This window comes from Callithrix jacchus, chromosome 12 (genome assembly GCF_049354715.1).
Source record: "Callithrix jacchus isolate 240 chromosome 12, calJac240_pri, whole genome shotgun sequence".
NCBI lineage: Eukaryota > Metazoa > Chordata > Mammalia > Primates > Cebidae > Callithrix > Callithrix jacchus.
In genome coordinates, this window is record NC_133513.1 from 92,782,306 (window position 1) to 92,801,108 (window position 18,803).

The window sequence follows — 18,803 nt, forward strand, 5'->3', positions numbered from 1 at the left end:
TGAGCCCCAACAGCCCCCTCATCCCTTCACTTGCAGGACCCCATCCTGTTCTCTGGAAGCCTGAGGATGAATCTTGACCCTTTCAACAACTACTCAGATGAAGAGATTTGGAAGGCCCTGGAGCTGGCTCACCTCAAGTCTTTCGTGGCCAGCCTGCAACTTGGCTTATCCCACGAAGTAACGGAGGCCGGTGGCAACCTGAGGTAATGCTCCATAGCCTGCTGCCCCTGCATGCAGTGACGGGATGTGAGGGACCACTCCTCCTGTTCCTGTGTTAGATGATGCCTGGCATAGAATTGTCATCCAGGTCTAATTCCTGATGTATAAAATGAACCTGTTGTAGAATTCACAAGATAAAATAGATGTGAAAGTGCTTTGCTGGGCGCAGTGACTCACGCCTGTAATCCCAGCACTTTGGGAGGCCAAGGTGAGTGGATTGCCTGACAGAGCTCAGGAGTTCACAACCAGCCTGAGGAACATGATGAAACCCCATCTCTTCTAAAAAAAAAAAAAAAAAAAAAAAAAAAAGATAAAAAAATATACAAAAAATCAGCTGGGCATGGTGGAATGTGCCTGTAATCCCAGCTACTTGAGAGACTAAGGCAAGATAATTGCTTGAACCTGGGAGGCAGAGTTTGCAGTTAACCAAGATCACGCCACTGTACCACTTCAGCTGGGGCGACAGAGTGAGAGCAAGGAAGGAGGGACGGAGGGAGGAAGGTTCAAAACTCTTAAAAACTGGCCAGGTGCAGTGGCTCATGCCCGTAATCCCAGCTCTCTGGGAGGCTGAGGCAGGTGGATAACCTTTGGTCAGGAGTTTGAGACCAGCCTGGTCAACACGGTGAAACCCTGTCTCTACTGAAAATACAAAAAGTAGCTAGGCATGGTAATGGGCGCCTGCAATCCCAGCTACTTGGGAGGCTGAGGCAGGAGAATTGCTTGAACTCGAGAGGTGGAGGTTGCAGTGAGCTGCGATCGTGCCACTGCACTCTAGCCTGGCGACAGAGCAAGACTCTATCTCAAAAAAAAAACTCTCGAGGCCGGGTGTGGTGGTTCACGCCTGTAATCCAAGCACTTTGGAGGCCAAGGCAGGCAGATCACCTGAAGTCGGGAGTTCAAGACCAGCCTGACCCACATGGTGAAACCCCGTCTTGGGGAAAAAAAAAAGAAAAGAAAAACCTCTCGAAAACCTTTGTTACTAAATGTACTTCTCATATGACATTATACAATGTGAGCTTACACATCCCACAATTGTGGAGAACCACAGAAAGCAGAGGCTCTCAGCTGTGCACAATCAGGATGAAAATAGTCTCACTCCTGGTCCAACCCTGGAGTCTAATTTAATTGTATGAGGCTACACTAGACATGGGGAGTTGGTTGTGTTTTCTTTCTTTTTTTTTTTTTTTTGAGATGGAGTCTTGCTCTTCGCCAAGCTGGAGTGCAGTGGCATGATCTCAGCTCCCTGCAATCTCCGTCTCCTGGATTCAAGTGATTCCCCTGCCTCAGCCTCCTGAGTAGCTGGGACTATAGGGGTGCACCACCACGCCCAGCTAAGTTTTTGTATTTTTTAGCAGAGATGGGGTTTCACCATGGCCAGGGTGGTCTCAATAGCCTGACCTCATGATCGCCTGACTTGGCCTCCCAAAGTGCTGGGATTACAGACATGAGCCACCTCGCACAGTTGACATGGGGAGTTTTAAAGGATTCCCACGAGGCTGTTAAGGGCATCCCAGTTTGAGAACCACTGAGAAAGAGCATGTGGAAACACCTGAAATCAACAAAAGACTCTCTTGGCTTTCACAGCTCTTTTTACCTTTCTAAAACGTTTTTATATAGTTGACAGTTCACTTCTGGACAGTTTGCCTGTCCCTTAATAAGTTGATCTGGCATTTTTCCTGTAACATTTTTGTTTTTCTATACACTGAAGTTCTACCCTCAGCCAAAGCCCACTGCTCATGGACAGGTCTTGCTCCTGCCCCAGGTGCCTCAATGGCGGTAGGCAGAGAATAGGTTATTTGCAAGTTGAAGCTCAGGAAGCAGGCAAGGGCTCAGTAACTGTGGACGAGTCACTCTGGCTTCACATGAGAGCTTGTTATACATGCAGAATCTCCAGGGGTAGACCTACTCAACAGAATCTGCATTTTAGCAAGATTCCCAGGTGATTTGTGTGCACATCCCACTTGAGAAGCACTGCCTAGAGTGTTGTGATTAACTAGGCTACAAGCTAAAATCACCCAGGAAGCTTTAAAGCTCCCAGTGCCTAAACTGTAGACCAATTGAATCGGGGACCCAGGCGATTTCCGTGTATAGCCCCAGGGAACACTTGCAAGCCCTGGTGAAGAACATCATCAGTTTACTTTCCCTCCACAACAGATCTAGGAACTAGCAGGACTTAAGTAGGTCTTTAGGCCAGTGTAAAAGATCATTCAAACACTCAGTCAGCAAAAATATAATAACACCTACTATGTGCCAGGCACTGAAAATAGAGAGGCAAACAGAGACATAGCCCTGACTTCCAGCACTTACAGCATAATGAAGACAGACCTGTGTGAGTAAATGCTAGCACAGTCTGTGCTACAGAGGGGACACATGGGACGCTATGGTAGGGTGCAATGGGAGGCCTTCACACTTCTGGATTGTAAAAACAAAAATCATAGGCTGGGCACTGTGGTTTATGCCTGTAATCTCAACACTTTGGGAGGCCGAGGCAGCGGGGGGGGTATCACCTGAGGTTAGGAGTTCGAGACCAGCCTGGGTAACATGGAGAAACCCCATCTCTACTAAAAATACAAAATTAGCTGGACATGGTGGTACATGCCTGAAATCCCAGCTACTCAGGAGGGTGAGGCAGGAGAATCACTTGAAGGAGGCGGAGGTTGCAGTGAGCGGAGATTGCACCATTGCACTCCAGCCTGGGCAACAAGAACAAAACTCCATCTCAAAAAAAAAAATTCATGCCATCTTTCTCCTCACCAAGCTCCTTTCAGATCTGAGTTTCAAACTTGGACTGGGGGACTAAAACATACATTTCTCTGTTGAATGATGGTAAGTTCACCTTGGAGGGAGCAGCTGAAAGCCAACGGGGGGCCTCAGTAATAGTCTGTTAAAGTCTGAAGTATACATTACACTTTGGGCCAGGCATGAGTTTGGTGCAGGCTAAGCAAATCATTTTTCAGTGTCTCTGAAAATTACATTACAGGAGAAAGCTAGAAGTTCATCTTGGGTTACTTCTCATCTCCTGCAGAAATTTTCTTACAGAGAATTACAGAACTTTAGCCACCCCCTGTTTAATATGTTCCCTAATGGCCACAGCAGGAAAGAGCAATTAGCAAATTCCTGAATATTTCCTTCACATCATTTCCCAAAGCTTCTTTATGTAAGTAAGAGGTCCAGCCTTCATTACAGGCTTTTAGCAAATTAAAGCTATTTGCATTTTACAAGCATATTTGAATTCCACATACATTGCATCTCACACCAAGACATCATGTTCATTAGAGAGCTTCATCTCTAATCAAGGCAGAAGGGCTTGAACAAATAATTAGCCTTGAGACTAGAATTACACATTAAAATAATAAATGAATTTGCTACGGCCACAAAGAAATGCCATTGGGGCATTCTGGTGTAGTGTCACCCTATATTAATGGTTTCAGGTCAAATACTGCTAAAGTAAACGGCGATATTCATGTTGTTTTGGAAATGTTGATACCACTGTAACCAAATGTAAAGAAGCATTGTACCTGGGCCAGTGTTTTCCAAACTTGTTTAAATGTAAAAATGGCCTGAAATGCTTAGGAAAAAGGCACGTTTTTAGGCTCCTCCCCACTCTGATGGAGTAAGCAGGGGCCCAGAAATATGACTTTTTTTTTTTTTTTTTTTTTGAGGCAGTCTTGCTCTGTTGCCAGGCTGGAGTGCAATGGTGGAGCTCAGCTCACTGCAACCTCCACCTCCTGGGTTCAAGTGATTCTCCTGCCTCAGCCTCCTGAGTAGCTGGGACTACAGGCACGTGCCACCACACCCAGCTAATTTTTCTACTTTTAATAGAGACAGGGTTTCACCAGGTTGGCCAGGATAGTCTCAATCTCTTGACTTCATGATCCGCCTACTTTAAAGTGCTGGGATTACAGGCCTGAGCCACTGCTCCTGGCCGAAATATGACTTTTTAATTAAGTACTTGGGGTTGGGTTTCAATTGGAAAAGTTTGAAAAACGATGCCCACAATAGCAACGAACAGCTAGTTGAGGAGGCCCAAACGTTCCAGGGGAATTTTGGAGTGGGAGTTTTGAAAGTCTGATCTGGAACATGAAAATGGTCCCCCTGCCCTGCATCTTTCCTTGGTCCTTGGGAGCTAACACATGGCTTCTTCTATTGGCTGCAGCATAGGCCAGAGGCAGCTGCTGTGCCTGGGCAGGGCTCTGCTTCGGAAATCCAAGATCCTGGTCCTGGATGAGGCCACTGCTGCGGTGGATCTAGAGACAGATAACCTCATTCAGACAACCATCCAAAATGAGTTTGCCCACTGCACAGTGATCACCATTGCCCACAGGCTGCACACCATCATGGACAGCGACAAGTAAGTAGAGGGGGACAGAGCTTGACACATACGGCTTAACCCTTGCTCCACAGTAACAGTGTCAGCTGGGAAACACCTGGCAGCAGAAGAGTTCACCACCATCACCATATTACTGATGAAGAAATTGAGGCTGGGCGCGGTGGCTCATGCCTGTAATTTCAGCACTTTGGGAGACTGAGGCAGGTGGACCATCTGAGGTCAGGAGTTCGAGACCAGCCTGTCCAATGTGGAGAAACCCCATCTCTACTAAAAATACAAAATTAGCCAGGCATGGTGTCACATGCCTGTAATCCCAGTTACTCACGAGGCTGAGGCAGGAGAGGTGCTTGAACCCAGGAGCCGGAGGTTGTAGTGAGCTGAGATCACACCACTGCACTGCAGCCTGGGCAACAAGAGCAAAACTCCATCTCAAAAATAAATAAATAAATAAAAACTGAGACGTAGAGATGTCAGGTAATCTGTCCAAAATTTTATATCAAGTTAATGAAAGCGAATAGGATAAAGGGAACTATTCATATCTCGAGGGTAAAATAGGAAACTGGGTGTTGTAAGAATTAACTGGGTGTAGGGAGGTGGAAGCTCAAGCCGTGAGTGGCAGTTGTTGACTGTAGACCTTCCCAACCGTTCTGAGCCTCAGCTGCTGCTCTGTAAAATAGCTAGAAACTTTCTATTCCTTCCAGCTGTGTCATATTACATTCAAAAGTCAGTGATCTTAGAAAGCTGTTTGGGGATGATAGGCACCCTTTGTAAACCAATCTATCCTTAAACAATGTGTACTACTTTTAAAAACTCATGTAAATGAACTCATACTGCCTTTAGTCTTCTATCACTTGACTCTTTTGTTCAATATTTGCAGAATTCATCCCTGTTGATGTGCATCGCTGTGGCTCATTGATTTTCACTGCTTCGTAGCCTTGTCTGACTATACCACAACTTCCTGGTTATTCTTATAAATGCCCAGACTTGAGATGCTACTTTCTAAGCCTTTTATTTCTTTCCTCCTTGTTTCAGGATAATGGTTCTAGACAATGGGAAGATTGTAGAGTACGGCAGCCCTGAAGAACTGCTGCAAACCCCGGGACCCTTTTATTTGATGGCTAAGGAAGCTGGCATTGAGAATGTGAACAGCACGGAATTTTAGCAGAAGGCCCCATGGGTTAAAAAAGGACTATAAGAATAATTTCTTACTTTGTTTTTTTGTGAAATACAGAATACATACAAAAGTGTATCTAAAATGTACATTTTAAAGAAGAAGGATAGGTGAACACCCATGAACCTACTACCTAGATTAATATCACCAGGTGCCTGAGAAATCCCTCAATTATCTACCTCAGTCATACTTCCTTGCTACCCACCTTCCCAGGGACAACCACTGTCCTGAATTTCATGATAATTGTTCTCTTGCCTTTCATTTCTGTTTTATCACCTTTGGAGCTATCTTTAAACAACGTGTACCTTTTTTTACTTATGTAAATGGACTGACTCATCCATGTGTTCTATGACTTGATTCTTTTGTTCAATAGTATATTTGAGATTCATCCATAGTGATGCAAATAGGTGTGTTATTTTTTTTCACTGCTCTGCAGTCTGGCATTGTATAAATATACTATAATTTATCACTTTTAGTATTTGAGATCATTAGCATTCTCAGGATTTTAAAAATTATAAACAATACTACTATGGACATTCTGGTCTACATCTCCTGGCACATATGTAAGAGTTTCTCTAGAGTAATCTAGGAATGGAGGATGTGCACGTTTACATGCACTAAAACTAGCTGATGCCAAACTGGTAATGCCAACTGAAAACATTGCTGTCAATCTGATGAATATGAATTGATGTATCACAGGGAATTTCATTTGTATTTCCCTGGTGTCTATTGAGGATGAATATATTTTCATGTTTTTGGGGTATTTGTATTTCCAATCATCTTTTAAATATTATGTCTGATAATTCCAATGTCTGGATTCTTTATCTGTTGTTTCTGTTGGTTTTTATTCATGGTATTTTATTTCCTTGTATGTCTTGTGCATTTTTATTATAAGCTCATTCTCCTTAAAACTTTACCTGTGGATATTCTTTAAGGCCTAAATAGACCATGAGTTCCTCCTAAGGGAATTGGGAACGCTTTAGCCTGTTGCCTGGAGCATTACCCAGAACCTCTTTGAATGAAATTCTTCACTAAGGGGTTTCAAACCACACAGTGAAACTTCAGGCCACAATCCTGTACAAGGCCAGCTTGTGATTTACAGATTCTCAAGGGAGAGTGATAGGTTGAAGATAGGCGAGGGGCTCTTGTTGTGTGGACTCCCTCTGCATTCTGCACAGCAGGATCTAACCCTCTTTACTTGTACATTGCAGGTATAACCCTTCCATGACACAGGTTCATCAGAGGGTTTTAGTCTGCACCATGGCAGACCTTGGCTTTATCTCTTGCCTTAGCATCCTACATTATCAACAAAGTGAAAGTTTAAGATCTCCTGGGCAGCAGATTTCAGAAGCCAGCCTAAGCTTTGGGCCTTCTTTACCTCCTAGGGCCTTTTGTGTCATGTTATTTTGCATCCTTCATATACTTTACCTCCATTTCAGTGATGGAATGATAAAGTTTTTTAATTTATTCAGCATTTCACTGTCTGTTTAGTGAGGTGCTCAGCATTAAACTTCCGAAAGGAAGGGCATATAGCTATTGCAAGCATACCTCTGGCTTGCCCTGAATAATTATGGGTTGTGTCTGTTTTCCAAAATAATAATAGTTTCCCCCTTCACACACAAATTGTCTCATTTGTATGATAAACTTGTGTGCCTCCCACACATAGCCCTGTGAATTAGACTTTGAATCACAGCATAGATGGTAGTCAACAAAGTTGTATAAATATGGAAGTGTTGGCTGGTTGGGGGATCACTATTCATGGGGAATCCCCTCCCTAATTCTGCAAACTAGGTCTAGTACATTGTAAATATTCTATAATTGTTGGCTAATTTTACAGCTAGATTTTCAGATCTATACCTGCTTAGGCACATGAAATGTAGCTCCTATAAATTGCAGATTAGCGTATATTAATCTAAGATGCCATCAATTGTAAAATACTTATTATTTTCTGTACCAAGAAGAAAGGATACTGCCAGTTAAACTCTGGCATGCATTGTTGGTAAAAATGCATCCTATTTGTGGAAAAAAAATAGCATGTTAAGATTAATACAATACCTGTAAATCTCTGTAAGAGCTAAGTCATGTCCTTTATCTCTGCTATTGATCTTTGTTTTTTTTTCCTGCTTTTCCAGTCTGCGTTGCTCTTTTAATCCAGTATCGTCATCATTATCATCACTTCCCTTATCTCTTTTTCTCGGCTATTTCACTGCCAGGTAGCTACCACGTTTTCACCATCTATTCTTTCTGATCATTAGAATTTCAGAAAACAGTGCTCTTTTTTCTTTTTTTAAGTGGCTTAAAAAAAATTTTTTTTTAGTGTCTGCTTTGAAAGCATATTCCATACATATAACTTTCCAATTTGCTTCTTAAACGAGTGTTTAGACATATAGCATTTGGAGGAGCAGGAGGAACTTTGAAAACAAAGGAACTGTTTATGTGACTGCAGAAGCCAGAGAAATGCAAGCTAGGTAAAGCACCAGGATAAAAGTGAAACTGAAGGAGAAGGCTGATACTTTCTCTCTCTCTTTTTTTTTAAAAGATGGGGTTTCACCATGTTGGTCAGGCTGGTCTTGAACTCCTGACCTCAGGTGATCTGCCCGCCTTGGCCTCCAAACTGCTTGCATTACAGGTGTGAGCTACCACACTCGGCTGATACTTTCTCAATTTGTTTCTCAAATAAAATGGTCCAGGCTGATGTTGGTATACTTATTACCAGAGAACTTTGAAGATAAACAACCATCACTTATTTATTTAACTTCCATTAAATGTCTGATACTGTGCCAAAAATTTTTGAAAAGCTATCTAGGCTGGGGCGGTGGCTCACACCTGTAATCCCAGCACTTTGGGAGGCCAAAGTGGAGGGATCACATGAGGTCAGGAGTTCAAGACCAGCCTGGCCAACATGGTGAAACCCCATCTCTACTAAAAATACAAAAATTAGCCAAGCATGGTGGTACACACCTGTAATCACAGATAGGAGTCTGAGGGCAGGAGAATCACTTGAACCTGGGAGGCAGAATTTGCAGTGAGCTGAGATAGTACCATACTCCTAAGTGACAGAGCAAGACTCCATCTCAAAGAAAAGCTAATATAAACTAAATAAAGTTTACTTTCCATTGTGGCCTAATTAATATCCCTTTTGTAGGCTTTATTTCACTTAACCATATCAGAGACAATTTTAGATAACTACCTAAAACTATACATTCCCAAATTCCACCACGGCCTCACTGTTTTCACCAATGTTTTGGGCACTTACTTTCCGTGCCCTTCCCAGTTCTTCCGGATGCATGGAATCATAACATTTCAGCAGTAAATGAGCCTATGCCCATTGTTAAGCTACTGTGGCTCAGTTTCAAATTTACCCTTTTAGATTTTGCTCTGTGATGCTGGGGTGGGGCTTAAACATTTCATTTCTGCTTTGCCAACTATTCCTATTAAGTTCTGACAATAGGAGGCGCTGGAGGGACACTGGATGCTGGTGAGGAAGAAAATGTACTTCTTTCTATTGGCTCTGTTGCTATTGGCATCACTCTGACAGTTTCTCTGCAGCAGCAGTTCTCACAAGTAGCCACATAGATTTCAGTTTGCAGTTTTTCAACAGTCACAGAACCAGTGTCATCAAGCCCAACACCAACACCAGCTGAACAGCGTCCCCTTTTGCAGAAGCAATAAACGGAGTGAAAGAAAACAAACTAATTTTGCACTGACACATTGGCACAACAGGAAGAATAAGTCTATAAGAATATAAAGAATAAACCATCAGGCCTACATTTTTGGCAGAATAATTTTTGCCAAAAATTTTGGAAACATCCTCAGAATTAATTTGTTTTGTTTATATAATAGAATGAGAATACATTTAACCACAAGCGCATACTGATCATGAATTTACTTTAGAATTAGCAAACAGTATTGTACAAACATTGATATTTAAATCTCTAAACTGCAACTTAGATTTAATTGGCAAAGACTGTATTCTGCTCTGAGTTTAGTCTTCCACATGGACACTAGACTGGTTTTTTGAAAGGTTTCATATTGTTCATATTGTTCAGAAGGTTTCCTATTTCATATTGTTCAAAAATACCATAAGTAGGCCAAGCACAGTGACTCACACCTGTAATCCCAGCACTTTGGGAGGCCTGGGATCGCTTGAGCCCCAGAGTTCAAGACCAGCCTGAGCAACAAGGCAAGACCCCTCTCTACAAAAAAAAAATACAGAAAGTTAGCCAGGTGTAGTGGTGTGCGCCTGTAGTCCCAGCTACTCAGGAGGCTGAGGTGGAAGGATTGCTTGAGCCCAGGAGGTTAAAGCTGCAGTGAGCTGAGATCACACCACTCCATTCCAGCCTGGGCGACAGAGTGGGACTCTGTCTCCAAAAAAGAAAAAAAATACCCTAAGTAAAAGATTGTAAAAGTGCAAGAAGCAATTGGCTGTAAAAAGTACCCATTGTCATAGCCTTCCTTTTAATTTCATATGCAAGTAGTTGGTTATGCTGTAGAATTTAACTGTTACAATATAAAAAGCAATTATTTGTGGAAAAAGTAGAAAAAAGAAATGGCTGAGTGCAGTGGCTGACATCTGTAACCCCAACACTTTGGGAGGCCTAGGCAGAAGGATCGTTTGAGCTCAGGAGTTTGAGACCAGACTGGGAATATATGTATGGCAGTGTTTCTTTAAGGTAAATGAACATAAAAATAGAGTTTTAGGAAGAAAAGAAAAACTAGGCTAGTTTGATTCTTACTGAATTTTGAAAACGGACTAGAATAGAGCTCCTTCTGGGCCGGGTGCAGTGGCTCACACCTATAATCCCAGCACTCTGGGAGGCTGAGGCAGGTGGATCACGAGGTCAAGAGATCGAGACCATCCTGGTCAACAAGGTGAAACCCCGTCTCTACTAAAAATACGAAAAGTAGCTGGGCATGGTGGCGCGTGCTTGTAGTCCCAGCTACTCCAAAGGCTGAGGTAGGAGAATTGCTTGAACTCAGGAGGTAGAGGTTGCGGTGAGCCGGGATCGTGCTATTGCACTCCAGCCTGAGTAACAAGAGCGAAACTCCATCTCACAAAAAAAGAAAAAAAAAAGAATAGAGCTCCTTCTTCAATTCTAACAAACAATCAGGCCTTGGTCACCACATTGGTAATCTCTTGATTAATCCTCTTGGTTCTCTCATGATATCCATTTGGCAATTATGCCTGACAAACGTGATCACGGATTTCAGATCCATCTGCCCTGTTCCTTGGCAGTCATCTTTGGGACAATTACTTCCTGCTCAAGCCTGTAGACCAGGAGTGTCCAATCTTTTGGCTTCCCTGGGAAGAATTGTCTTGGGCCACACGTAAAACACATTAACACTAATGATAGCTGACGAGCTAAAAAATAAAAATAAAAATGAATAAAATTGCAGAAAAAAATCTGAAAATGTTTTAAGAAATTATCCAAATTTGTGTTGAGCCACATTCAAAGCCATGAGCCACATGCGGCCCATAGGCCATGAGTTAGACAAACTTGCTGCAGACACTCATTCTTTGGGAAACAACTTGGTTGTCAAGAGACTGTGGTGTTGTTCACCGGTTGTACTATTAGCTCTGGTCACAGGTATTGCTCATGACACCTGGTGCTAAACAGTATCTTTGCCTGACTGGCTTCTTTTTGAGAGCTCATCTGCAGGTAACTTGTGGTCTGGTTTGTCAGGGTTTGCATTCTGGTATCATAAAGGCACCTTGTGGTCTAATAAATATTTGCCTGGTTGACACAATTATTAGGTCCAATCTGTAAACTAATTACTCTCTGGCCAGCTTTTCATTCTCCTTTACATAACAGTCTAATTCTCTGCATACTTGACTCCAATGTTAATGGTTGAACAGAATTCTTTTAGTTGGACTTAGAATAGGGGCATGGCTCTAGGGCCAAATTTGGCCTGCTACCTGTTTTTGCAAATAAAGTTTTATTGGAACATAGCCAGGCTCCTTCGTTTCTTTGTCATCTATGCCTGCTTTCATGTTACAATACAGAGTTGAGGAATTGGCCCACAAGCCTAAAATATGTACTAGCTGGCCCTTTAAAGAACAGGTTTGCTGACCACTGCTCTAGAGCTACCAGTGTAGTCTGGACTGGGTCATGACTGCATTCTCAAAAAGACTATTTGTCTTTAAAATGTCTTGTGGCTTCTGACCTGTGATAGAATAATGGTCCTCAAAGATGTCCATATCTTAATTTTCAAAGCCTGTGATATGCCACCTTCCCTGGAAAAAAAGGACTTTAACTGATGTGATTGAGTTAAGGGTCTTCAGATGGGGAGAGTACCTTGGATTGGCCAGCTGGGCTCAATGTAATCACAGCGTTCTTATAAAAGAGGCAGGACAGCAGGCGTGAGAAGCTGCCGTGATGACGGACGGAAAGAGACGGTTGAGGGGGTCACGCTGCTGGCTTTGAAGATGGAGGGAGTGGACACAAGCCGAGACATGCAGACCTTAGGAGTAGGAAAAGGTAAGGAAACGAACTCTCCCCTGGAGCCTCCGTGAGGAACCAGCCCTTGACTTTAAAAGCCCTGGATCTTTGGGGTGGTTGCTGTGGGAAATGCTCGGGTGAGGTTGCAATGCTCACAGGCACCGGTCTGTGCGGTGGTCCTGCTCCATCTACAGACCTGTCAAGGGGGCTGCAGGGTCTCACACCTGCCTGTTCCCCAGAAATGTTTTCTGAATGAACCCATTGCTGCGACTCTGACAGAGGCTTGCTCCCTTCCACGACCACTCCACAGCCTGTTGCTGGGAAGGCAGTAATTCTAACCCTGTCTCCTTGAGGGTCATCTCTTGAGTGTTAAGGCATAGGTACCCCTATGCAGCTTGCAAAATTTGCAACGTGGAAAACTCCCTTCTTGACATATGTAAAACGCTAATACTGATCTGCACTAACAATTGCCGAAAACCTCCAGCAGGCGGCGGGAAACACGCCAGGGGCTCAGACAGATTGGAGTCTGCTGCCTCTGCTCTGCGGCACTGGGTGACCTGTCGCACATGGAAAAGTAAAACCGTGGAAACTTCAGCAGTATAATATACCAACAGGTGGGAGAGCTTAACCCCCCCTGAGTTATGTAGGGGCGGAGAGGGGATTCAGTATGAAGTATTTAAAGCTGGAGATGTAGGCCGGGCTCAGTGGCTCACACCTGTAATCCCAGCACTTTGGGAAGCCGAGGCAGGCGGATCACCTGAGGTTGGGAGTTTGGGACCAGCCTGACCAACATGGAGAAACCCTGTCTCTACTAAAAACACAAAATTAGCTGGGCGTGGTGGCACATGCCTGCAATCCCAGCTACTCAGGAGGCTGAGGCAGGAGAATTGCTTGAACCTGGGAGGGGAAGGTTGCGGTGAGCTGAGATCACGCAGTTGCACTCCAGCCTGGGCAACAAGAACAAAACTCCATCTCAAAAAAACAAATAAATGAAGCTGGAGATTTCTCGGTCCTCAGGCATAAGGTTCTGCAAGTGAAACACAGTTCAGAGCGCCACTGTTTTCTTCTAAGGCGGTTTGTACTCCTGACCCTGAACTAACAACCCACATCAACAGAATCCAGGCTTCACAATTAAAATGGGGTGACACAAAATTCAATCCTTATTGAAACTGAGCTCCCCTGGAGCTCACATTTCATGAAAGTTTGTGGACATCATCTCATTGGAGTTTCACAGTAACTTGAGAGGAACAGATATCTACATAACAATAATCAGAGGAGGCTGGATATCTACGCATACACGTGATAGGTTCCCACCATCAGCCCCTGTCTTGGGATTCCTGGATGAAAACACAGCTGAAGCGCTACTTCCAGACAGGGGAGAAGTCAGGAGGGAAGCCAGCAAGCTGGATTTCAGAATTTCAACATTTCCTTCTAGAGTGTCTGGAACACCTGACACCCTTTCCTTCCTTGCTTTTTGTAAATTCTACTTTTATTAGAATTAAAAAGTCCTACTTGAAAACATTGTCTAAACAGGTGCTTCTCAAGCTTTAATGTGCACGCAAGTCACCCAAGCATCTTGTTAAAATGGACTTTGATTCTGTAATGCTGCCGGGGTGGGCCCTGCAGTTCCAGTGAGCTCACCGGTGGTGGTTATGGTAATGCTGCTGACCTGGAGGCTACCTTTTTTTTTTTTTTAAAGAGGCAGTTTCTTGCTTTTGCCCAGGCTGGAGTGCAGTAGTCCCATCATAGTTTACTGTAGGCTCCAACTCCTGGGCTGAAGGGGATACTCCTGCCTCAGCCTACCAGGCAGCTGGGACTAAAGGCTTGAGCCACTGTTTCTGGCTCTGCAGGTCACATATTAATACTAGAAGACATCTAGTATTTAAAACAAAACTCTTCTCCCCCCCACCCCCGCCCTGAGACGGAGTTTCGCTCTCGTTACCCAGGCTGGAGTGCGATGGCGCGATCTTGGCTCACCGCAACCTCCGCCTCCTGGGTTCAGGCAATTCTCCTGCCTCAGCCTCCTGAGTAGCTGGGATTACAGGCACGCGCCACCATGCCCAGCTAATTTTTTTGTATTTTTAGTAGAGACGGGGTTTCACCATGTTGACCAGGATGGTCTCGATATCTTGACCTCGTGATCCACCCGCCTCGGCCTCCCAAAGTGCTGGGATTACAGGCTTGAGCCACCACGCCCGGCCAAAACTCTTCTTTTTTTAATTATTGAAAATGATTTATTTATTGAGATGAAGTAACTGCATAGATTTCACAGTACTGTGGAATACTTAGACTTAGCTAAAGTTCCCAATCATCTTCCTTTCGCCTGTGACTCCATTATTTCTTCAATTTCATATTCTTGATAGATGCTGATTTTTTTTCCATTCTCAATCTTATGCCCAAATCGGTTGATTTATTTTCCCATTCTTCGGCTTTTCTTGCCTTTGATCTGTTCTCCCTCCACAGCAACCTGTTGCTATTTAGCCTTCTTAAAACAGGCCATCCCCTCAAAAACCTTCGGAGGTTTATTACCTGACGCCTCAAATCTAAATTTCTTGACTTGGGCCTCAAACCTCTCCAATGCATTGTTTGCGTCAGGCAATGTTGTAGCATTATTTTTTTAACTGACCCAAAAAAGTATATATTCATGTACAAGGTTGTGTGTTTTTTTTGTTTTTTTTTTGTTTGTTTTTTTTTTGAGACAGTCGTTCTGTCGCCAGGTGCCAGGCTGCAGTGCAGTGGCTCGATCTTGGCTCACTGCAACCTCCACCTCCCGGGTTCAAGCAATTCTCCTGCCTCAGCCTCCCTTGTAGCTGGGACTACAGACGCACACCAAGACGCCCAGCTAATTTTTGTTTTAGTAGAGACGGGGTTTCACTATGTTGACCAGGATGGTGTGTACAAGTTTTAAAATGTATGTTGTAAAATAGCTACATCGAACTAATTAACATAGGCATACCCCGTATGCTTATTATTTTGTAGTGAGAACACTTAACCTCATAGCGATTTTCAACGTGATATATTAACTATAGTCACCATGTTGTACGATAAATGTCTTGAACTTACTCCTGCTGTCTAACTGAAATTTTAAATTCTTTGACCAACATCTACCAACCCCTTCCTCACTCCCCCAGCACACGGTAACCACCATTCTATTCTCTGCTTCTGTGAGTTCATTCTCATATTTCACATACACATGACATCTTGTGATGTTTGTCTTTCTGTGCCTGGCTTTTTTTCTTCTTTTTTTGAGATAGGGTCTTAGTCACCCAAGACTGGAGTGTAGTAGCACAATCACAGCTCCCTGCAGCCTCAGCTCCTGGGGCTTAGGTGATCCTCCCAACCTGAGCCTCCCAAGCAGCTGGGTCAATAGGCGTACACCACCATACCCAGCTAATTTTTGTGAGGTTTTTTTCCTGTGTTTTTATTTTTTTTTGTAGAGACAGGTTTAGCTGTGTTGCCCAAGCTGGTCAAACTCCTAGGCTCAAGCCATCCCAAAGTGCTAGGATTACAAGCATAAGCTGCCCTGCCTGGCTTATTTTAATTAATGAAACATCCTCCAGGTTCATCTAAGTTGTTGCAAATGACAAGACTTCCTTCTTCTTAAGTCTGAATAGTATCCCATTGTGTATGTGAACCATGATTTCTTTGTCCATTGATCTGGTGAAGGACATAGATTGATTCCATATCTCCACTATTGCGAATAATGTTGCTGTGAACATGGGAGTGCAGATATCTCAACATGCTGAGTTCATTTCCTCTGGAATCTCAGTGGTGGGATTGCTGAATCATATGGTATTCTTATTTTTAATTTTTTGAGGAACCTACATATTGCTTTCTACAGTGGCTTCTCTAATTGACATTCTCACCAATAGAGTGTACAAGGGTTCCTTTTCTCCACATTCTTTGAGCTATTTTGAAATCTAGAGTAGACTATTGTGAACTATACTCACCCTACCAATCTGTCAAACCCTAGAGTTTATTTCTTCTGTCGAACCGTATATTTGTGCCCGTGAATCAGGCTCTCTCCATCTCCCTGTTCCCCTACCTTCCCAGCCTCAGGGAGGGGTAAACATTAGTCTCTGTCTTCATGAGAGCTGCTGTCTCGGCTCCCGAATATGAGTGAGAACATGTAATATTTGTCTTCCTGTCCTTGCCTCATTTCACTTGATGATTGGAGTGCCATCAGGTTGCTGCAAATGAATGCCATACTTTTTACGGCCAAATAATCCATTGTGTATATATCTCCCAAATTTTTCTTTTTTGGAGACAGTCTGCCCTGTTGCCCAGACTGCAGTACAGTGGAGCGATCATGGCTCACTGCAACCTCTGCCTCCCAGTTTCAAGCAGTTCTCTTGCCTCACCCTCCCAGGTAGCTGGGACTACAAGTGCATACCACGATGGCTAGCTAATTTATTTTTAGTAGAGATGGGGTTTCACTATATTACCCAGGCTGGTTTTTGAGCTCCTAACCTCAGGTGATCTGCCCACCTTGGCCTCCCAAAGTGCTGGGATTACAGGTGTGAGTCACTGCACCTGGCCTGTACCACAGGCACTTAGGATGATTCCACATTTCAGCTATTGTGAATAGTGCTGCAATAAACATGGGAGTGCAGGGATCCCTTTGATACATTGATTTCCTTTCTATTGGATGTATACCCAGTAGTGGAATTGCTAGGTAATATGATAGTTCTATTATTTTTTGAGGAAATTCCATATAGTTTTCTATAGTTGCTGTACTAATTTATGTTCTTATCAACTGTGTACAAGGGATTCCCCTTCTCTACAACCTTGCCAGCATCTGTTATTTCATGTCTCTCTTTTAAGTTGTGTGTCATTTTTTTAAATCATTTTATTTTTTGAGATGGAGTTTCACTCTTGTTGCCCAGGCTGGAGTGCAGTGGTGTAATCTTGGCTCACTGCAACCTCCGCCTCCCAGGTTTCTCCTGCCTCAGTTTTCTGAGGAGGTGGAATTACAGGCATGTGCCACCTTGCCCAGCTTTTTTTTTTTGGAGGGGGGTTTGTTCAGTAGAGATGGGTTTTTCATGTTGGTCAGGCTGGTCTCAAACTCCTACCCTCAGATGATTGTCCCCCTCGGCCTCCCAAAGTGCTGAAATTATAGGCATGAGCTACTGTGCCTGGCCTTTTTTAAAAAAAATTTAAGTTCTGGAATACATGTGCAGAACATACAGGTGTGTTACACAGGTATATATGTGCCATGGTTGTTTACTGCACCTATCAACCTGTCATCTAGGTTTTAAGCCCCACATGCATTAGGTATTTGTCCTAATGTTCTCCATCCCCTTGTTTCCCCCCTACAACAGGCCCTGGTGTGATGCTCCCTTCCCTGTGTCCATGTGTTCTCATTGTTCAACTCCCACTTAGGAGTGAGAACATGTGGTGTTTGGTTTTTCTGTTCCTGTGTTAGTTTGCTGAGAATAATGGTTTCCAGATTCAACCATGTCCCTGCAAAGGACATGAATTCATCCTTTTTTATGGCTGCATAGTACTCCATGATGTATATGTGCCACATTTTCTTTAGCTGGTCTATCATCGTTGGGCATTTGGGTTGGTTCCAGGTCTTTGCTATTGTAAATAATACTGCAATAAATATATGCATGCATGTGTCTTTATAGTAGAATAATTTATAATCCTTTGGGTGTATGTATCCAGTAATGGGATTGCTGGGTCAAATGGTATTTCTGGTTCTAGATCCTTGAGGAATTGCCACACTGCCTTCCACAATGGTTGAACTAATTTACACTCCCACCAACAGTGTAAAAGCATTCCTGTTTCCCCACAGCCTCACCAGCATCTGTTTCCTGAATTTTTAATAATGGCCATTCTAACTGGTGTGAGATGGTATATCATTGTGGTTTTGATTTGCATTTCTCTAATGACCAGTGATAATGAGCTTTTATTTATGTTTGTTGGATGCATAAATGTCATTCTTTTGAGATGTGTCTGTTCATATCCTTTGCCCACTTTTTGATGGTTTTTTTTTTTCTTGTAAATTTAAGTTCCTTGTAGATGCTGGATATTAGCCCTTTGTCAGATGGGTAGATTGCAAAAATGTTCTCCCATTCTGTAGGTTACCTGTTCACTCTGATGATAGTTTCTTTTGCTGTGCAGAAGCTCTTGAGTTTAAGTAGATCTTATTTGTCAATTTCGGCTTTGTTGCAATTGCTTTTGGTGTTTTAGTCATGAAGTCTTTGCCCATGCCTATGTCCTGAATGGTATGCCTAGGTTTTCTTCCAGGGTTTTTATGGTTTTGGGTTTTACATTTAAGTCTTTAATCCATCTTGAGCTAATTTCCGCACAAGGTGTAAGGAAAGGGTCCAGTTTCTGTTTTCTGCATTTGGCTAGCCAGTTTTCCTAGCACCATTTATTAAATAGGGAGTCCTTTCCCCATTGCTTGTTTCTGTCGGATTTGTCAAAGACGAGATGACTGTAGATGTGTGGTCATTATTTCTGAGGCCTCTGTTCTGTTCCACTAGTCTGTATATCTGTTTTGGTACCAGTACCATGCTGTTTTGGTTACTAAAGGCTTGTGTGGTTTGAAGTCAGGTAGTGTGATGTCAGCTTTGTTCCTTATGCTTAGGATTGTCTTGGCTAAACAGGCTCTTTCTTGGTTCCATCTGAAATT

General features: G+C 43.2%; 1 protein-coding gene across 4 annotated transcripts in view; it reads left to right on the forward strand.

Annotated features, from left to right (window-relative positions):
• ABCC2 (ATP binding cassette subfamily C member 2) overlaps window positions 1-12,249 on the forward strand; it is a 66,475-nt gene extending 54,226 nt beyond the window's left edge. For 2 of the 4 annotated variants that reach the window (XM_002807458.7, XM_078346243.1), the window contains 3 exons: window positions 37-203; window positions 4,376-4,570; window positions 5,582-6,631. In XM_002807458.7, the coding sequence (XP_002807504.3) occupies window positions 37-203; window positions 4,376-4,570; window positions 5,582-5,711 (492 nt within the window). In that variant the 3' untranslated portion in view covers window positions 5,712-6,631. Of the gene's footprint in view, window positions 1-36; window positions 204-4,375; window positions 4,571-5,581; window positions 6,632-12,065 lie in introns of those variants that run through there. The other 2 variants (XM_078346244.1, XM_078346242.1) reach the window with 1 other exon arrangement.
• The last annotated feature ends 6,554 nt before the right edge of the window (window positions 12,250-18,803 follow it).